Consider the following 20,670-nt stretch of genomic DNA (forward strand, 5'->3'; position numbering starts at 1 on the left):
ATGGTGTAGTCCTGTCTAGTGATATGACAGGATGGTGTTGTCCTGTCTAGTGATATGACAGGATGGTGTAGTCCTGTCTAGTGATATGACAGGATGGTGTAGTCCTGTCTAGTGATATGACAGGATGGTGTAGTCCTGTCTAGCGATATGACAGGATGGTGTAGTCCTGTCTAGCGATATGACAGGATGGTGAAACCAGCTGTTGTCCTGTCTAGTGATATGGCAGGATGGTGTAGTCCTGTCTAGTGATATGACAGGATGGTGTAGTCCTGTCTAGTGATATGACAGGATGGTGTTGTCCTGTCTAGTGATATGACAGGATGGTGTAGTCCTGTCTAGTGATATGACAGGATGGTGTAGTGCTGTCTAGTGATATGACAGGATGGTGTAGTCCTGTCTAGTGATATGACAGGATGGTGTAGTCCTGTCTAGTGATATGACAGGATGGTGTAGTCCTGTCTAGTGATATGACAGGATGGTGTAGTCCTGTCTAGTCATATGACAGGATGGTGAAACCAGATGTTGTAGAGTTGTCTAGAGATTTGTTTGAATATGTAGTGTATGTGAACACACCTTCAAATGTGGTGGATTTGGTTATTTCAGCCACAGTATAAACTCCAGCATACAGCGATACAATCTCCATAGACAAACATTGACAAGTAAAATGGCCTTACTGAAGAGCTCAGTGACTTTCAATGTGGCACTGTCATAGGATGCCACATTTCCAACAAGTCTGTAATTCAAATTTCTGCACTGATCAACTGTACGTGCTGTTATTGTGAACTGGAAAGTCTAGAAGCAAGAACTACTCCACTGGTTAGTGTTTTCCCACAACAAGCTTACAGAATGGTAGTGCCGAAGCGAGTAGTGAGTAAATATGTACTGTCCTCGGTAGCAACACTCACTACCGAGTTCCCAACTGCCTCTGGAAGCACAATAACTGTTCATCGGGAGCTTCATGGAATGGGTTGAGCAGCCGCACATGGCTGAGCAGCCGCACACAAGCCTAAGATCACCATGCCAAGTGTCGGCTGGAGTGGTGTAAATCACCGTGCCAAGTGTCGGCTGGAGTGGTGTAAATCACCATGCCAACCAGGCTGGAGTGGTGTAAATCACCATGCCAACCAGGCTGGAGTGGTGTAAATCACCATGCCAACCAGGCTGGAGTGATGTAAATCACCATGCCAACCAGGCTGGAGTGGTGTAAAGCTCGCCACCATTGGACTCTGGAAATGCGTTCTCTGGTGTGATGAATCACGCTTCACCATCTGACAGTCCAACGGACTAATCTGTGTTTGGCGGATGCCAGGAGAACGCTACCTGCCCGAATGCATAGTGCCAATCTTAAAGTTTGGTGGATGAGGAATAATGGTCTGGGGCTGTGTTTCATGGTTCGGGCTAGGCCCCTTAGTTCCAGTTAATGCTACAGCATACAATGACATTCTAGACGATCTTGTGCTTCCAATTTTGCGGCAACGGTTTGAGTAAGGCCCTTTCCTGTTTCAGCCTGACAATGCTCTAAGCGAGGTCCATACAGAAATGGTTTGTAGAGATCGGTGTGGAAGAACTTGACTGGCCTGCACAGAGCCCTGACCTCAACCCCATTGAACACCTTTGGAATGAATTCAAACGCCGACTTCGAGCCAGGCCTAATCGCCCGACCTCACTAATGCTCTTGTGGCTGAATGGAAACAAGTCCCTGCAGCAATGTTCCAACATCTAGTGGAAAGCCTTCCCAGAAGAGTGGAGGCTGTTATAGCAGCAAAAGGTGGGGGGGGGACCAACTCCATATTAATGCCTATGATTTTTGGAATGAGATGTTTGATGAGCAGGTGTCCACATACACTACATGACCAAAAGTATGTAACTGACTCGCCACACACAGACCATATCTTTTGAAATCTGAGCCCTTTTGAAGTTCATCCCTATGAGGATGACACAAGAATCCCCCGAGCTGACATGGTAAGAATCTGTCGTTCTGCCCCTGAACAAGGCAGTTAAAACCCACTGTTCTTAGGCCGTCATTGTAAATAAGAACTGGTTCATAACTAACTTGCCTAGTTAAATAAAGGTTAATAGAAAGTGGGTCAGTAAACAATTACCCCTCAGGCCTCTTACTAAATCGAGTGGTATAGCTGACCATTTAGGAAGCTTGACTATAACTTAATAACAGACTTTATGAGAATTGATCATCCAAATATATTAAATTAGACTGTACCAAGATGAAGCAGAAGTATGACTGCTCTGCTCTGTATGACTCTGCTCTGCTCCTATATGACTCTGCTCTGCTCCTATATGACTGCCCAGCTCCTATATGACTCTGTTCTTATATGACTCTGCCCAGCTCCTATATGACTCTGTTCTTATATGACTCTGTTCTTATATGACTCTGCTCTGTATGACTCTGCCCAGCTCCTATATGACTGCTCTGCTCTGTATGACTCTGCCCAGCTCCTATATGACTCTGTTCTTATATGACTCTGCTCTGTATGACTCTGCCCAGCTCCTATATGACTGCCCAGCTCCTATACGACTCTTCCCTGCTCCTATACGACTCTTCCCTGCTCCTATACGACTCTTCCCTGCTCCTATACGACTCTTCCCTGCTCCTATACGACTCTTCCCTGCTCCTATACGACTCTTCCCTGCTCCTATACGACTCTTCCCAGCTCCTATACGACTCTTCCCAGCTCCTATACGACTCTTCCCAGCTCCTATACGACTCCCCCCAGCTCCTATACGACTCTTCCCAGCTCCTATACGACTCTTCCCAGCTCCTATACGACTCTTCCCAGCTCCTATACGACTCTTCCCAGCTCCTATACGACTCTTCCCAGCTCCTATACGACTCTTCCCTGCTCCTATACGACTCTTCCCTGCTCCTATACGACTCTTCCCTGCTCCTATACGACTCTTCCCTGCTCCTATACGACTCTTCCCTGCTCCTATACGACTCTTCCCTGCTCCTATACCAGGTGGAGTGTTAAAGATTATGAAACTTCAGTTCTAAAATATTACCTGTAAACCTGACACTGACAAACTGCATACTTTCAAACAAAGTCCCTTTATACACACCGCAAAGGTTGAATGACATAGGAAGATCGATATCTCAACAAAGACAACCTGTGTGTGCGTCATGCCCTTGAGCCTCCTCTTCCACCTTGGATGGAGGCAAAGGGACCAACACTGCTTATTATGGACTCAGGGCTTCCAGTGTATAGCAGCTTGGCTGTTATTATTATTACACCAATAACATGCATGGCAACCACCCAAGATGTTATTGATATCTTCAGCGATTGATTAGACATTCTTATCCAGAGCAACTTACAGAAGCAATTATGTTTGAGTGCCTTGCTCAAAGGCACATCCACAGATTGTTTCACCTAGTCAGCTCAAGGATTCAAACCAGTGACCTTTTGGTTCCCAGCCCTTAACTGCTAGGCTACCTGCAACCCTATCCAATCTATAAGAGGAACCTAGATCAGGTTGATCAATATAGGCTGATTATAGGGAATGTAAATATGTTTTATTTTAGTAGCCTACAGATCAAACACATTTATTTTAATTGTATTTTACCTTTATTTAACTAGGCAAGTCAGTTAAGAACAAATTCGTATTTACAATGACGGCCTAGGAACATAAATACATGTATAACTTACATATACTGTACATGTATAACATATAGGCTATTGTGCTTCAATTGCCGTCCTTTTTTCCCCATTCTGAATAACGGAAATGTGTAGCCACAACATCATTAACGAGGACGTTTAATGTCAAACCAAATGCTCAGCAGTAATAGATAACATGTAGGATTGTTATTGTTGAAATGAGGAGCAGAAATCACTTGCATATAAATGCGCAGCAGTAGCAGCCTCCAACAATGAGCAGAGGGTATGTATATTCGGCTCCTTTGATTGGCTCTGAAGTGTTCCGTCAAAAGTCTTGCGACATTTTTTCAACACAAAAAAAAAAGTAGGTATTGAAGTCGAGACGTTTCGGTGTCCGACCCGACACTGCGATATTCACACACCACCACCACATCCGCACGGATTTAAACTCCTCTTTTGGACTGACTGAACGGGACCCAGAAGTACGCTGTTCATTGAGTGATACGAAGTAACCGAAAAGGAATCGTTTCAGCTACTTTGTAGCAAAGGAATATTGACTTTTAAATCTCGAACAAAGATGACTTCATTCAATAAGGGACCAGCCTACGGATTATCAGCAGAGGTGAAAAGCAAAGTGAGTAAAGAGCCCGACTGGTAGTTAAATCATTCGTTTTGGGGTATTTATAACCACATGGTTTATTATTGACGTTTTTTTACTAACCAACTGAACCAACCAGGTCTGCTGCTGCGTGCTACAGCTAGGTTAGGATACAGGTAACCGATTAAACTCAACTCCGCTATATGAAAGCGCCGTCGTACATCGTGGACTTGAGTTTAGTCGGATAGGATAGGCCTACAGGCAGAGTTGAAAAATGAGTATTTGTTTTGAGACTGGGGTTTATTCGATTCTGATTGACAATTGTGGTTGATAGGCTACATATAAACTTAGACGAAAAGTAGAAAATAGTTTTCCCGTAGTTTATCTCACATCAATTAAGATAGGCAGGCCTAATTTTACGAAATATGTCAATAAAACCAATCACTGGAAGTGGCATGGATGGAAGCCAAGTCCAATTCTTTGTTCGTAGCAGGGAGACATTATTAAGGAGTCAGTAACGTAGGGGGGCGATGGATAGATAGGCCATGCCCCCACATTTCAATTGGGCAACCAATGGGGAGAGATTATGACTTTAAATCAAATGTATTTATAAAACCCTTCTTACATCAGCTGATATCTCAAAGTGTTGCACAGAAACCCAGCCTAAAACCCCAAACAGCAAGCAACGCAGATGTAGAAGCACGGTGGCTAGGAAAAACTCCCTAGAAAGGCCAGAACCTAGGAAGAAACCTAGAGAGGAACCAGGCTCTGAGGGGTGGCCAGTCCTCTTCTGGCTGTGCTGGGTGGAGATTATAACAGAAAATGGCCAAGATGTTCAAATGTTCATAGATGACTAGCATAGTCAAATAATAATAACAATCACAGTGGTTGTAGAGGGTGCAACAGGTCAGCACCTCAGGAGTAAATGTCAGTTGGCTTTTCATAGCCGATCATTCAGAGTATCTCTACCGCTCCTGCTGTCTCTAGAGAGTTGAAAACAGCAGGTCTGGGACAGGTAGCACATCCGGTGAACAGGTCAGGGTTCCATAGCCGCAGGCAGAACAGTTGAAACTGGAGCAGCAGCACGGCCAGGTGGGCTGGGGACAGCAGAGAGTCATCAGGCCAGGTAGTCCTGAGGCATGGTCCTAGGGCTCAGGTCCTCCGAGAGGAAGAGAGAAGGACAGAATTAGAGAGAGCATACTTAAATTCACACAGGACACCGGATAAGACAGGAGAAGTACTCCAGTTATAACTTTCCATTGTAACACTGTAATTAACTGTACAGCTGTCAGTCATATGTTGGAATAGGTTCATTCATGTTAATTTAACAAACATGTATTATTGTTTAAAGCCACACTCCTGAATGTGTTTCAATGACAGCCCATATAAGTGAGAGAAATGTAACCACTTTCAAGTTGTGTAGATGGAGTTATGAATGCAGGCACTTACAGTCCATGAGAGATAGTTTTTATACACATATTACAACAACAACAAAAATGAAATATTGAGTTTAAACAACCTTTACATTCAAGGCTAGACAGTTAAAGTAAACGGTTCTACTCAATGGGTATGTAATTAGTTGGAATGACCATTGAACAGTAGGAAATCATGTGGATTGTATAAGTTGGCTGTCTGGATACTGTCAAGCTGTTCTCAGAAGAAAATATCAGCGTAGTATGAAATCATTAGAGGAATGTCTGGTTCTTACAACGTTGGTCTCCTAGGCTACCAATAGGAAACGACTGAATCATGACGTCATCGGTCAGCCTACCCATCGAAAACAGGCAGTCAGGGCCAGAGGAGATAGCCGTCTAACACGTTAAACATGGGCCTGTCTCATGTTAACAGTTTCTGTCTGCCCAGTCTCTGTTTGCCTTGATAGCATTGGTGCCAACTGAGCAAACCAAGCGTTCTCTCCAGATAAAAGATTAGCAGACTGTCATGGTCTACTTCCTGTTGGCCAATGATGAGAATATCAGGTTAAAGAGAGAAGACAACGGTCACTTTTCAACAAAGCTGAAGGAGTTATTGACCAGGACAATGACTTGTGAACAACACAGTGGAATCTGGGATACTGGTAGTGCGTTGTCAGTTAAGCAGAAAGCTGGTCATCGACAGAAACCTATCAAGTGTTGTTAGAGTAGCTTTTAAGTGATATATTTCGATGTCGACTTTTGACACACTGAGTCAGTAGTTTGTCAAACGTCAGCAGATGTCAATGTATCAAGCTCTGACTGAATACAGAGCAGAAACTGGAGGAACCAGCATGCTTTTAATAAATCTGTTGTAACAATAACCTGTGCTGAGGTCACATGTCAGACATGCTTAGAATGCCTCAATGATCCATCTCTACCTCCAGCATCCCCATAGTCTCACATTGACACACTTCCTGAACATGAGAAACTAGAACCTGGAAACCAAGGTTACCGGCAACAAACAACACAATCCGAAAGATCTCTAATTCACTGAGCTACAAGTCTGACATCTTTCTCTCTCTCACTGTCTTTATCTCGCCCTTCTGTTATAAGTTTTGTCCTTTTGAGAAGTCTCTCTACCGGAAGATGGGATATTATGAGAACAGATTGACTGAGCTGTGGTTCCAGACAGGGTTAAAATCCTGTGTCTCAAACCATCTCTTTCTCTGTTTGTCTTGCCTTAATGAGACCAGAGCATCTCATTCCGTAAAGGCCCAGTGCAGACAAAAATGTCCTGTGTGTTTAATATTCATTTACACACTGAGGTTGGAGTAATACCGTGCAAATGATGATAATGACCTTTTAGTGTAAGAGCTGTTTGAAAAGACTGTCTGAAATCTCTGCCTCTTTTGGCCTGCCTGGTGACGTCACCAGCCGGTAATTGAGTTCTTAGACCAAAGTGTTCCAAACTTCTGCCAATAACAGCTAGTTTTCAGTTCCCCCCTCCCCACTCAGACCAGTCCTAGCAAAGTTCTTGCTTGAGAAATGACTCTTTGTTAAAAAAATAAATTAAAAGCTGTTTGTTTTCAATTAAAATGGTCCAAAATAATCACAGTAAGGTATTTCATTTTTACCCAGAAATGATTTGATAATGAGATAAAAACAGCTGGATTGGCCCTTTTATTAACTACTTAGTGGCCCTTGTTTATGTCTGCGGTCGTATGACAAGCTTTTGGGTGAGGTAATCTTCTAAACCTTGACTGAAATCAGATGAGCGAGAGTAGTTCAACCAACGCTGGGCTGGCCCAGCCGGGAAAACATTTAAATGAAAATATCGTTTCTTGTTTTTCTAATGCTTTGTGTGCTTTCTGGTATTTTCCAGGGTGGCTGCCAACAACGTCTTTATTTGAGAGCTACTTGTATTAATATGCAGCGGATTCTGACAGCTGGAAATGAAAAGCAGCTTGGTTTTCTAATGTATATACGTGTTAATCTTGACAGATGTCCAGCATCTGTCAATCAACTAAACTCACACACACACACACACACACACACACACACACACACACACACACACACACTGAGTGGCGCAGCGGTCTAAGGCACTGCATCTCAGTACATAGAGGCATCACTACAGCCCCTGGTTCCAGTCCAGGCTGTGTCACATCTGGCCGTGATTGGGAGTACCATAGGGTGGCGCACAATTGGCCCAGCGTAGTCCGGGTTTGGCCGGGGTAGGCTGTCATTGTAAATAAGAATTTGTTCTTAACTGACTTTCCTAGTTACATTTTAAAACATCTAAATAAACACACACACTTTAAATAAAGAACTTTAATAATTTTTACTGAAAAGAAGAAACAGCTTATAGAAAAAGCTGAATTTTTGTAACTGTCATTGTGTTCAAAGTTACTTTCCCTCAGCCATTTTTATTTATATAGTCCTTCAAATCATCATGTCACTCATTAGTAATCAAAGAAGCCTGAAGTGCTGTCCAGCGGGTCACCACCACTCTCCGGGGTTGAAGTGTGGAACGACCACTCTCCGGGGTGGAAGTGTGGAACCACCACTCTCCGGGGTTGAAGTGTGGAACCACCACTCTCCGGGGTTGAAGTGTGGAACGACCACTCTCCGGGGTGGAAGTGTGGAACCACCACTCTCCGGGGTTGAAGTGTGGAACCACCACTCTCCGGGGTTGAAGTGTGGAACCCCCACTCTCCGGGGTTGAAGTGTGGAACCACCACTCTCCGGGGTTGAAGTGTGGAACCACCACTCTCCGGGGTTGAAGTGTGGAACCACCACTCTCCGGGGTTGAAGTGTGGAACCACCACTCTCCGGAGTTGAAGTGTGGAACCACCACTCTCCGGGGTTGAAGCGTGGAACCACCACTCTCCGGGGTTGAAGCGTGGAACCACCACTCTCCGGGGTGGAAGCGTGGAACCACCACTCTCCGGGGTTGAAGCGTGGAACCACCACTCTCCGGGGTGGAAGCGTGGAACCACCACTCTCCGGGGTTGAAGTGTGGACCAAACGTCTAACTGGTGTTTGCTTGACCTTACTTCTCAAGTGTTTTAAAATAGAACAGGAATTCCCTCTGGAGCCTCGGAACACATGAACAGATGAACTTACATCTTTTCTACAGCAGTTGGAGGGAACTTCAAGATGAATTATTTATCCAGTTCTTGAGGTCACTGCTCTTGTAAAGGGTAGAGCTTTCACTGCTCTTGTAAAGGGTAGAGCTTTTCCAGAATCCGGTGCTTTCAATGTGAAAGAGAGAGTTGTTAATGAGGCCTGAAGGAGTTTGGTTACCACCGAGTAGCCTCTAACTCAGTGGACACCAACCGATCCATCGTGATCTTCAAGGTATTCCTATTCGATCACCAAACATTTTTGTAGCACAAGCAATTAGAGTTTGTTTTTCTATCTTTTTATTTTATTTGTGCTGATCTGTTGGCGGTAGGTGTACTTGATACAGAAACCCTGTTCACTGGGTAAGCAAAGTGTTCCTGTTTTGAACTATTTCATTTGCCTGACAAGACAAATTCCACCTACCCGGTGGACCAAGAGGTCTGTGGACAAATCCAGTGTGCCTACTGCACCGGCCAATCGGGTGGCTCCTGTCACTGTGCATATAGCTTGCGTCCAAGAGCCCGGCCACAGCAAAGTTTGATACTGGCCTACGTGAGATTTTATCACTTTTATCAAACCATGATCAGAGAGAGACTGTGAAAGAATACAGCAAAGAGCTGCTGTTTAACTTTTTATTCACTGTTTTCATTCAACTCCATTACAAACCATAAAATGTGCTTCTCTCTCCTTCCACTCGCAATGCAGCTGCAATGAATGAGTAGCCAAGTCTATCGATAGCCCTGCCTTTTTATTATTATTAGCAGCTCGTCGTGTCTATTTTAATATCAAGGAATTTTTCACTTTCTCTGTTCATAGGAACAACATGAATTTGTGCGTGAGGCAGATGTGGTGCGGCTCGAGTGTCCGCTCTCTAGTCAGTCTCACCGGAGGTAAGGAAGGGGAGAGCAGGGACTGTGAGAGGCAGACCCTCTGCTGGCCCCTTCCTCCATTGAGACCAATACCGTATTCAAAACAATTGAAAAATCGGAAATCTCAGACTTCTGACTTCAGTACGTTCAATACAACTGGGTACTCTGAAGAAAAACAAAATTCCACTGGGAAAAATCATTTTCAACGGTCATCCAACTCGGAATTCAAAGTCGTAAACTCTGGCATCTTTCTAGAGCTCCGACTTTTCGACCTGAAGATCACTGACGTCATGATTTTTTCCCGAGTTCACCGTTCTCTTGAAACCATCATGCCCATCAGATGCAGGTACCAACCAGTAAAATAAAAAAGCTAATTATTTAAATGTATGCTCCACTGTGCCTCGCAACTGCTAAACCAACTGATCTATTTTGTTATCAAAGCTTGAGTTTTGAAATACAATATGGTCTGAGAAGAACAATATTGGCAGGCCAGGCATATAGTCAATATGCTGTGAAAATGTATTAGACCTACTGCACAAACCTTATTCCTACAGAACGGTTTTTATCCCATAAGAATCTAAGCTGTCTAGCTATATGGAATTGTTTTAAGAAGGTCATACCAAGGATCATTTATCGCCCAGTCTATCACTGGGACCAAGCTTCCTGCCATCCAGCACCAATATACCAGGCGGTGTCAGAGGAAGGCCCAAAAAATGGTCAAAGACTCCAGTCACCCAAGTCATAGACTGTTCTCTCTGCTACCGCACGGCAAGCGGTACCGGAGCGCCAAGTCCAGTTACAAAAGGCTCCTTAACAGCTTCTACCCCCAATCCATAAGACTGCTGATCAAATTAATCAAATGTATGTACATTGGCGACCCCCCCCCCCCCCCCCCCCCCCTTTGTTTTTACACTGCTGCTACTCGCTGTTTATTATCCAACCACTAGGAGGCAGGTAGCCTACTGGTTAGAGTGTTGGACTTGTAATCGCAAGGTTGGAAGTTTGAATCCCCGAGCTGACAAGGTAAAGAATCTGTCATTCTGCCCCTTAACAAGGAAGCATTTCACAGTAAGGTAAAACCTGTTGTATTCAGGGCATGTGACAAATAACATTGGATTTGATTTTGAATTTTAAGACCCCTTGAAGTATAAAAAATATATATTTTATACAATTATTTTTGGCCTTGCTGCTATTAGCCCATAGAAACACGATGAATAATAGAATCACTACATGGAACAACAGATAGTAACAAATATCAAAAGGAAATTTGTTCTAAAGTGTCTGTCCTATATCTAAGAGATAAGATCAGGATATATATAATACATTTTTTTGTTCATGTATTTAACCCATTATTTTTAAACAGTGTCCATATATTTAATATGTACATGTTAGTCATTTAGCAGACCCTCTTATCCAGAGCAACTTAGTTAGTGCATTCATCTACAGATAGCTAGGTGGGACAACAACATCACAGGCATAGAAGAGGGGGGTGAGGAGGAGGATTATTTAAGATATTGTTTGAAGATGTTTCAGATGTTTTTGGAAGACGGGGAGGGTCTCTGCTGTCCTAGCTTCAGGAGGAAGCTGGTTCCACCATTGGTGGACAGAGAAGAGCTGGGCTGAGCCGGAACTGCCCTCCCATAGCGGTGGGATGTAAGAGCGGGAACTGCCCTCCCATAGAGGTGGGATGTAAGAGCGGGAACTGCCCTCCCATAGAGGTGGGATGTAAGAGCGGGAACGGCCCTCCCATAGCGGTGGGATGTAAGAGCGGATGTAAGAGCGGGAACTGCCCTCCCATAGCGGTGGAATGTAAGAGCGGGAACTGCCCTCCCATAGCGGTGGGATGTAAGAGCGGATGTAAGAGCGGGAACTGCCCTCCCATAGCGGTGGAATGTAAGAGCGGGAACTGCCCTCCCATAGAGGTGGGATGTAAGAGCGGAAACTGCTCTGCACAGGCAGGTAGAGCCCTGTCTGAGCACGTGCTCTGCACAGGCAGGTAGAGCCCTGTCTGATCACGTGCTCTGCACAGGTAGGTAGAGCCCTGTCTGAGCACGTGCTCTGCACAGGTAGGTAGAGCCCTGTCTGAGCACGTGCTCTGCACAGGTAGGTAGAGCCCTGTCTGAGCACGTGCTCTGCACAGGTAGGTAGAGCCCTGTCTGAGCACGTGTTCTGCACAGGCAGGTAGAGCCCTGTCTGAGCACGTGTTCTGCACAGGCAGGTAGAGCCCTGTCTGAGCACGTGTTCTGCACAGGCAGGTAGAGCCCTGTCTGAGCACGTGTTCTGCACAGGCAGGTAGAGCCCTGTCTGAGCACGTGCTCTGCACAGGCAGGTAGAGCCCTGTCTGATCACGTGCCAAACTCTATTTATATGTGGGATATTGTTTTTAAACAGGAAAAAGTTCTGAGCATTTGCTCTGCAGATGCATGAAAAGTTCCATTACAGATGGAGAAAGAGAGAGAGAGCTGCGGGGAGGTGGGTTGGAGTGTTCCCATGCTATATCCCTCCCTGCATTGGTTCAGGCTGGATCTCCTTTTCACAGCGAGATTCTGATTCCTGAATTCCTTGTTGTCCTATTAAGCCCAGTGATGCTGTTTTGGGGTGAATGGGAAGTGAGCTCTTTTCCTGAACCATTGTTCAGCTTCTTTTTAACTCTCAGATTCCAGTCCAGCAAGATGAATAGTGGGGTTTTTCACCAACCTTGACTTGTTCAACTTTGGGAAGGATACTGTTATCTTGTGCAGGTATGTGATAACACTATTGTCCTTAACTACACGTTAAAGACTTGATGGAAAAGGATCGACTCTGGTGGGCTTTTTGTTAGACCAGTATTGCAATATATTATTTTTAAATGGCAAAAACAAATGTAAACACAAAGCAGACCAAACACTTTGGTTCTTTAGAAACCTGCTGTGCTATATAGCTTGTGAAGGATGTGTTGACTCAGGATGATAAATGTTTGTTTTCCAACATTAAGGCTGTTTTCCTAAAGAAATTAAATCCTCTTCGTGTTTTTTGTTTCCTTTAAATTTTTATTGAACCTTTTTATTTAACTTTCCAAGATACTAACTAGTACCACGATACTGGTATCGTTTTTGTTATGAAAAACTTGGTTATGCAGTATGTCTCAAGTTAAGATTTGGCCTTGTGTGCCTAAATGTGAGATTTTTTGACGACATGTCAGTGCTTGGTTTTATTTCAGCACCAAGTGCTTTCAGGAAGTATTCAGACCCCTTGACGTTTTCCACATTTTGTTACATTACAGCCTTTTTCTAAAATGGATTGAAAAAGAAAATCCTTATCAATCTACACACAATACCCCATAATGACAAAGTAAAACAGGTTTAGAAATATTTGGTAATTTATATGAATAAAAAAATGGAAATATTACATTTACATAAGTATTCAGACCCTTTACTCAGTACTTTGTTGAAGCACCTTTGGCAGCGATTACAGCCTCGAGTCTTCTTGGGTATGATGCTACAAGCTTGGCACACCTGTATTTGGGGAGTTTCTCCTATTCTTCTCTGCAGATCCTCTCAAGCTCTGTTTGGGAGCGTTGCTGCCCAGCTATTTTCAGGTCTCTCCAGAGATGTTTGATTGGGTTCAAGTCCAGGCTCTGGACATTCAGAGACATGTCCCGAAGCCACCCCTGCGTTGTCTTAGCTGTATGCTTAGGGTCGTTGTCCTGTTGGAAGGCGAACCTTTTCTCTGGAGCAGGTTTTCATCAAGGATCTCTCTGTACTTTGCTCCGTTCATCTTTGCCTCGATCCTGGCTAGTCTACCAGTCCCTGCCACTGAAAAACATCCCCAAAGCATGATGCTGCCACCACCATGCTTCACCGTAGGGATGGTGCCAGGTTTCTTCCAGATGTGACGCTTGGAATTCAGGCCAAAGAGTTCAATCTTTGTTTCATCAGACCAGAGAATCTTATTTCTCGTGGTCTGAGAGTCTGTAGGTGGCTTTTGGTCAACTACAAGCTGGCTGTCATGTGCATTTTACTGAGGAGTGGCTTCCGTCTGGCTACTCTACCATAAAGGCCTGATCGGTGGAGTGCTGCAGAGACTGTTATCCTTCTGGAAGGTTCTCCCATCTCCACGGAGGAACTCTGGAGCTCTGCCAGAGTGACAATCGGGTTCTTGGTCACCTCCCTGACCAAGGCCCTTCTTCCCCGATTGTTCAGTTTGGCCGGGCGGCCAGCTTTAGGATGAATCTTGGTGGTTCCAAACTTCTATTTAAGAATGATGGAGGACACTGTTTTTGGGGACCTTGAATGCTGCAGCATATTTTGGGGGTACCCTTCCCCAGATCTGTGACTCGACACAATCCTGTCTCCATCTATTTTGTGAAGTGCACCAGCCCCTCCTGCAGCAAAGCACCTCCACAACATGATACTGCCACCCCCGTGCTTCACGGTTGGGATGGTACAAGCCTCCCCCTTCTTCCTCCAAACATAACGATGGTCATTATGGCCAAACAGTTCTATTTTTGTTTCATCAGACCAGAGGACATTTCTCCAAAAAGTACGATCTTTGTCCCCATGTGCAGTTTCAAACCGTTTTCATGGCGGTTTTGGAGCAGTGACTTCTTCCTTGCTGAGCGGCCTTTCAGGTTATGTCGATATAGGACTCGTTTTACTGTGGATATAGATACTTTTTTTACCTGTTCCCTGCAACATCTTCACAAGGTCCTTTGCTGTTGTTCTGGGTTTGATTTTCACTTTTTGCACCAAAGTACATTCATCTCTAGGAGACAGAACGCGTCTCCTTCCCGAGCGGTATGACGGCTGCGTGGTCCCGTGTTGTTTATACTTTCTTACTATTGTTTGTACAGATAAACGTGGTACCTTCAGGCGTTTGGAAATTGCTCCCAAGGATGAACCAGACTTGTGGAGGTCTGCAATTGTTTTTCTGAGGTCTTGGCTGATTGCTTTTGATTTTCCCATGATGTCAAGCAAAGAGGCACTGAGTATGAAGGTAGGCCTTGAAATACATCCACAGGTACACCACAAATTGACTCAAATTATGTCAATTAGCCTATCAGAGGCTTCTAAAGCCATGACATCATTTTCTGGAATTTTCCAAGCTGTTTAAAGGCACAGTCAACTTCTGACCCACTGGAATTGTGATACAGTGAGTTATAAGTGAAATAATGTGTCTGTAAACAATTGTTGGAAAAATTACTTGTCATGCACAAAGTAGATGTCCTAACCGACTTGCCCAAACTATAGTCTGTTGACAAGAAATTTGTGGAGTGGTTGAAAAATGAGTTTTAATGACTCCAACCTAAGTGTATGTAAACTTCTGACTTCAATTGTGTATAAACATTTCTAGTTCACTTCATATTTCTAGCACATCCAGTCTATTCACATTATGCTGAATGTTTTCAGAGCTAAAGGAGAGTGGTTAAATATTAATGAATACCAGCTGGACAGTACTTGGTCGTGTGTGTGATTTGAACAAATGGTTAATCAAGTGGGGGTCATTCTGGTCAACGAATGTTCTGGTTTCATTCTATCGGTGAAGCTCCCGGTTAGAGATGACCTCAATTATATAAGATATTGCGTAAATGGGAACGGTAACTTCATTGTCAAAAAACTTTGACTGTAGAATTGACTAGAACGTGTTAATTTCGAAAGAGTAACAACACCGGACTGGATACTGATTTAAACAGCCTCGACAGTGGTGTATCTGTCCTACATTGAATTGATCGTGTTGCACTTCTTAGGCATTCTGTACCTCAAACCCTTCTCCTTCCAGATGTTTCTGCAGCGTCATCAGGAAATGCATTGGCTACAGAGTTGGGTGGTGAGGAGGGGTTCCTGGCAGCATTCCTAGAGGAGGACTTCTGTGCTGTGAGAGAGAAAACTGAAAAAAGAAAAGATCTTCCCTGATTTCTCTCTGAGGAGGCTCAATGTGTTTTCTGGTGATGGTAGGATTTCTAGCTGCAATTAGTCAGTGGCACAAAAAGCCTGAGATGAATTCCTGTAAATGACCGTGTGCTCTCTCTCAAGCTGTTCAGAAAGGAGGGGCACGTTCCTTCCACTCCTCCCAGTCCTTTCATTGAGCCAGAACACCACTTCTGTCCTTTTACGAGATGGAGAGGCATTTGAAGATTTGCCCTTTAGTCTGTTATTAAGTTGAGAGCAGGGCCTCATTTCTGACATCAAATCTCAGAGGGAAATGGACACACACACACACACACACACACACACAGACACACACACACACACACACACACACACACACACACACACACACACACACACACACACACACACACACACACACACACACACACACACACACACACACACACACACACACACACACACACACACACACACCCATTGCTTCAGAGAGGGCACGTCTTTCTGTTGACTGCTTTGACATCCCAGCTGACAGGCGGGGGGGGGGGGTTGCTACAAGTTTATGGGCTTTTAGTGTCACAGTGGTCCTGAAAAGCTGTCGTTACCTCACTGTTTTTATTATCAGCTGGTCAGTAGAACGCTTGGTTTGCATTGCTAGCCTGTATATGGCACCCCCCTTGAAGCCCAGTACTGGCATTTGGCACTAACGAGGTAAATCCATGCACAGGGAATAAACTACGTTTAGCAGTAAATCCATGCACAGGGAATAAACTACGTTTAGCAGTAAATCCATGCACAGGGAATAAACTACGTTTAGCAGTAAATCCATGCACAGGGAATAAACTACGTTTAGCAGTAAATCCATGCACAGAGAATAAACTACATTTAGCAGTAAATCCATGCACAGAGAATAAACTACATTTAGCAGTAAATCCATGCACAGAGAATAAACTATGTTTAGCAGTAAATCCATGCACAGGGAATAAACTACATTTAGCAGTAAATCCATGCACAGAGAATAAACTACATTTAGCAGTAAATCCATGCACAGAGAATAAACTACGTTTAGCAGTAAATCCATGCACAGAGAATAAACTACGTTTAGCAGTAAATCCATGCACAGAGAATAAACTACGTTTAGCAGTAAATCCATGCACAGAGAATAAACTACGTTAAGCAGTAAATCCATGCACAGGGAATAAACTACGTTTAGCAGTAAATCCATGCACAGGGAATAAACTACGTTTAGCAGTAAATCCATGCACAGGGAATAAACTACGTTAAGCAGTAAATCCATGCACAGGGAATAAACTACGTTTAGCCAGTAAATCCATGCACAGGGAATAAACTACGTTTAGCAGTAAATCCATGCACAGGGAATAAACTACATTTAGCAGTAAATCCATGCACAGGGAATAAACTACGTTAAGCAGTAAATCCATGCACAGGGAATAAACTACGTTTAGCAGTAAATCCATGCACAGGGAATAAACTACGTTTAGCAGTAAATCCATGCACAGGGAATAAACTACGTTTAGCAGTAAATCCATGCACAGGGAATAAACTACGTTTAGCAGTAAATCCATGCACAGGGAATAAACTACGTTTAGCAGTAAATCCATGCACAGGGAATAAACTAGATTTAGCAGTAAATCCATGCACAGGGAATAAACTACGTTTAGCAGTAAATCCATGCACAGGGAATAAACTACGTTTAGCAGTAAATCCATGCACATAAACTACATTTAAGCTCTTCAATGTGGAGGAAAAACGTGTAAAAAAGAGGTCAGAGGTGGTCGTCTCTTTCCTCTGTGACTAGATCATAAAGATGAGTGTGTCTGACTCAGTGTGGATGACTAGTGTCTGTGATGTGCTTGTTGAAAGGCCATGTTTATAGGACATAGGCCAATGTTGAAGTGCTGTTTACAGTGAACTCTGAGCTGTTTATAATGGACTATGAGCTAATGGGTGACTGCAACTGGTCATCCGACCGTGCCATATAAAGAACGGTTCAATTTACGCCTTTGTTTGACATTGTAGAAAAGTCTTGGGAAATCTCCATGGCATTATGCAATCCAATTGTGGGTAATTTACAGAACAGTACTTACTCATTGACACTAAAATACTGTACATTACAGCACAGAGAAACTAGTGGCAGAACAAATCATTTTTTCCCCCATGTAGACCTACCATTTTTAGCAGATCCTGTACATCTGTTTACACAAATGAGATTGTGCGTCAGTGTATATGTTATGCTGTGTGTTTGGCAATTTGTCATTTAAGGAGGGAGCGTGGTAAAGGCTCCAGGGAGCCAGTGGGAATGTGTTCAAGCCCTTAACTTATCATGTTCAGTGTGTGTGAGGAGGAGCGGAAGCAGCTGGAGAAGAAGAGCATGCAGCTGTATTTGGCTTCACATTCACTTCCTCTGATGGCTCCTATCCATGACTATGATGTTAATAGCATCACTTCCTGATATTTTACAAATGTTCCATCCCGCGTAACACCATATTTCCCACCAAAACCAGAAGTGTCATTCAAAAGCATATAAATATGTCTGGATTTGATTTAGAGCTTTAAATCAGCATGAAGATTCAAACCTGATGCTACCTGAGCCTGATGAGACATATATTAACAACATTTAATGAGCCCTACATTAACAACATTTAATGAGCCCTACGTTAACAACATTTAATGAGCCCTACGTTAACAACATTTAATGAGCCCTACGTTAACAACATTTAATGAGCCCTACGTTAACAACATTTAATGAGCCCTACGTTAACAACATTTAATGAGCCCTACGTTAACAACATTTAATGAGCCCTACGTTAACAACATTTAATGAGCCCTACGTTAACAACATTTAATGAGCCCTACGTTAACAACATTTAATGAGCCCTACGTTAACAACATTGAGCCCTACGTTAACAACATTGAGCCCTACGTTAACAACAATTAATGAGCCCTACATTAACAACATTTAATGAGCCCTACATTAACAACATTTAATGAGCCCTACGTTAACAACATTTAATGAGCCATACGTTAACAACATTGAGCCCTACGTTAACAACATTGAGCCCTACGTTAACAACATTTAATGAGCCCTACGTTAACAACATTGAGCCCTACGTTAACAACATTTAATGAGCCCTACGTTAACAACATTTAATGAGCCCTACGTTAACAACAATGAGCCCTACGTTAACAACATTTAATGAGCCCTACGTTAACAACATTTAATGAGCCCTACGTTAACAACATTTAATGAGCCCTACGTTAACAACAATGAGCCCTACGTTAACAACAATGAGCCCTACGTTAACAACATTGAGCCCTACGTTAACAACATTTAATGAGCCCTACGTTAACAACATTTAATGAGCCCTACGTTAACAACATTTAATGAGCCCTACGTTAACAACATTTAATGAGCCCTACGTTAACAACATTTAATGAGCCCTACGTTAACAACATTTAATGAGCCCTACGTTAACAACATTTAATGAGCCCTACGTTAACAACATTTAATGAGCCCTACGTTAACAGCATTTAATGAGCCCTACGTTAACAACATTTAATGAGCCCTACGTTAACAACATTTAATGAGCCCTACGTTAACAACATTTAATGAGCCCTACGTTAACAACATTTAATGAGCCCTACGTTAACAACATTTAATGAGCCCTACGTTAACAACATTTAATGAGCCCTATGTTAACAACATTTAATGAGCCCTATGTTAACAACATTTAATGAGCCCTACGTTAACAACATTTAATGAGGCCTACGTTAACAACATTTAATGAGCCCTATGTTAACAACATTTAATGAGCCCTATGTTAACAACATTTAATGAGCCCTATGTTAACAACATTTAATGAGCCCTATGTTAACAACATTTAATGAGCCCTATGTTAACAACATTTAATGAGCCCTATGTTAACAACATTTAATGAGCCCTACGTTAACAACATTTACTGAGCCCTATGTTAACAACATTTACTGAGCCCTATGTTAACAACATTTAATGAGCCCTATGTTAACAACATTTAATGAGCCCTATGTTAACAACATTTAATGAGCCCTATGTTAACAACATTTAATGAGCCCTACGTTAACAACATTTACTGAGCCCTACGTTAACAACATTTAATGAGCCCTACGTTAACAACATTTAATGAGCCCTACGTTAACAACATTTAATGAGCCCTACGTTAACAACATTTAATGAGCCCTACGTTAACAACATTTAATGAGCCCTACGTTAACAACATTTAATGAGCCCTACGTTAACAACATTTAATGAGCCCTACGTTAACAACATTTAATGAGCCCTACGTTAACAACATTTAATGAGCCCTACGTTAACAACATTTAATGAGCCCTACGTTAACAACATTTAATGAGCCCTACGTTAACAACATTTAATGAGCCCTACGTTAACAACATTTAATGAGCCCTACGTTAACAACATTTAATGAGCCCTACGTTAACAACATTTAATGAGCCCTACGTTAACAACATTGAGCCCTACGTTAACAACATTTAATGAGCCCTACGTTAACAACATTTAATGAGCCCTACGTTAACAACATTGAGCTCTACGTTAACAACATTTAATGAGCCCTACGTTAACAACATTTAATGAGCCCTATGTTAACAACATTTAATGAGCCCTACGTTAACAACATTTAATGAGCCCTACGTTAACAACATTTAATGAGCCCTACGTTAACAACATTTAATGAGCCCTACGTTAACAACATTTAATGAGCCCTACGTTAACAACATTTAATGAGCCCTACGTTAACAACATTGAGCCCTACGTTAACAACATTTAATGAGCCCTACGTTAACAACATTTAATGAGCCCTACGTTAACAACATTGAGCCCTACGTTAACAACATTTAATGAGCCCTACGTTAACAACATTTAATGAGCCCTACGTTAACAACATTTAATGAGCCCTACATTAACAACATTTAATGAGCCCTACGTTAACAACATTTAATGAGCCCTACGTTAACAACATTTAATGAGCCCTACGTTAACAACATTTAATGAGCCCTACGTTAACAACATTTAATGAGCCCTACGTTAACAACATTTAATGAGCCCTACGTTAACAACATTGAGCTCTACGTTAACAACATTTAATGAGCCCTACGTTAACAACATTTAAT

At 42.9% G+C, this 20,670-nt stretch overlaps 1 protein-coding gene across 2 annotated transcripts in view; it reads left to right on the plus strand.

The window, feature by feature from the left end:
- Positions 1-3,955: 3,955 nt before the first annotated feature.
- The window catches only part of LOC129858952 (calponin-3-like), a 35,607-nt gene continuing 18,892 nt past the window's right edge, over positions 3,956-20,670 (plus strand). Inside the window, exon 1 of one of the 2 annotated variants that reach the window (XM_055928208.1) lies at positions 3,956-4,242. In XM_055928208.1, the coding sequence (XP_055784183.1) occupies positions 4,186-4,242 (57 nt within the window). In that variant the 5' untranslated portion in view covers positions 3,956-4,185. The remainder of the gene's footprint in view (positions 4,243-20,670) is intronic. The other variant, XM_055928206.1, reaches the window with a different exon arrangement.

This window comes from Salvelinus fontinalis, chromosome 7 (assembly GCF_029448725.1).
Source record: "Salvelinus fontinalis isolate EN_2023a chromosome 7, ASM2944872v1, whole genome shotgun sequence".
Taxonomy (NCBI): domain Eukaryota; kingdom Metazoa; phylum Chordata; class Actinopteri; order Salmoniformes; family Salmonidae; genus Salvelinus; species Salvelinus fontinalis.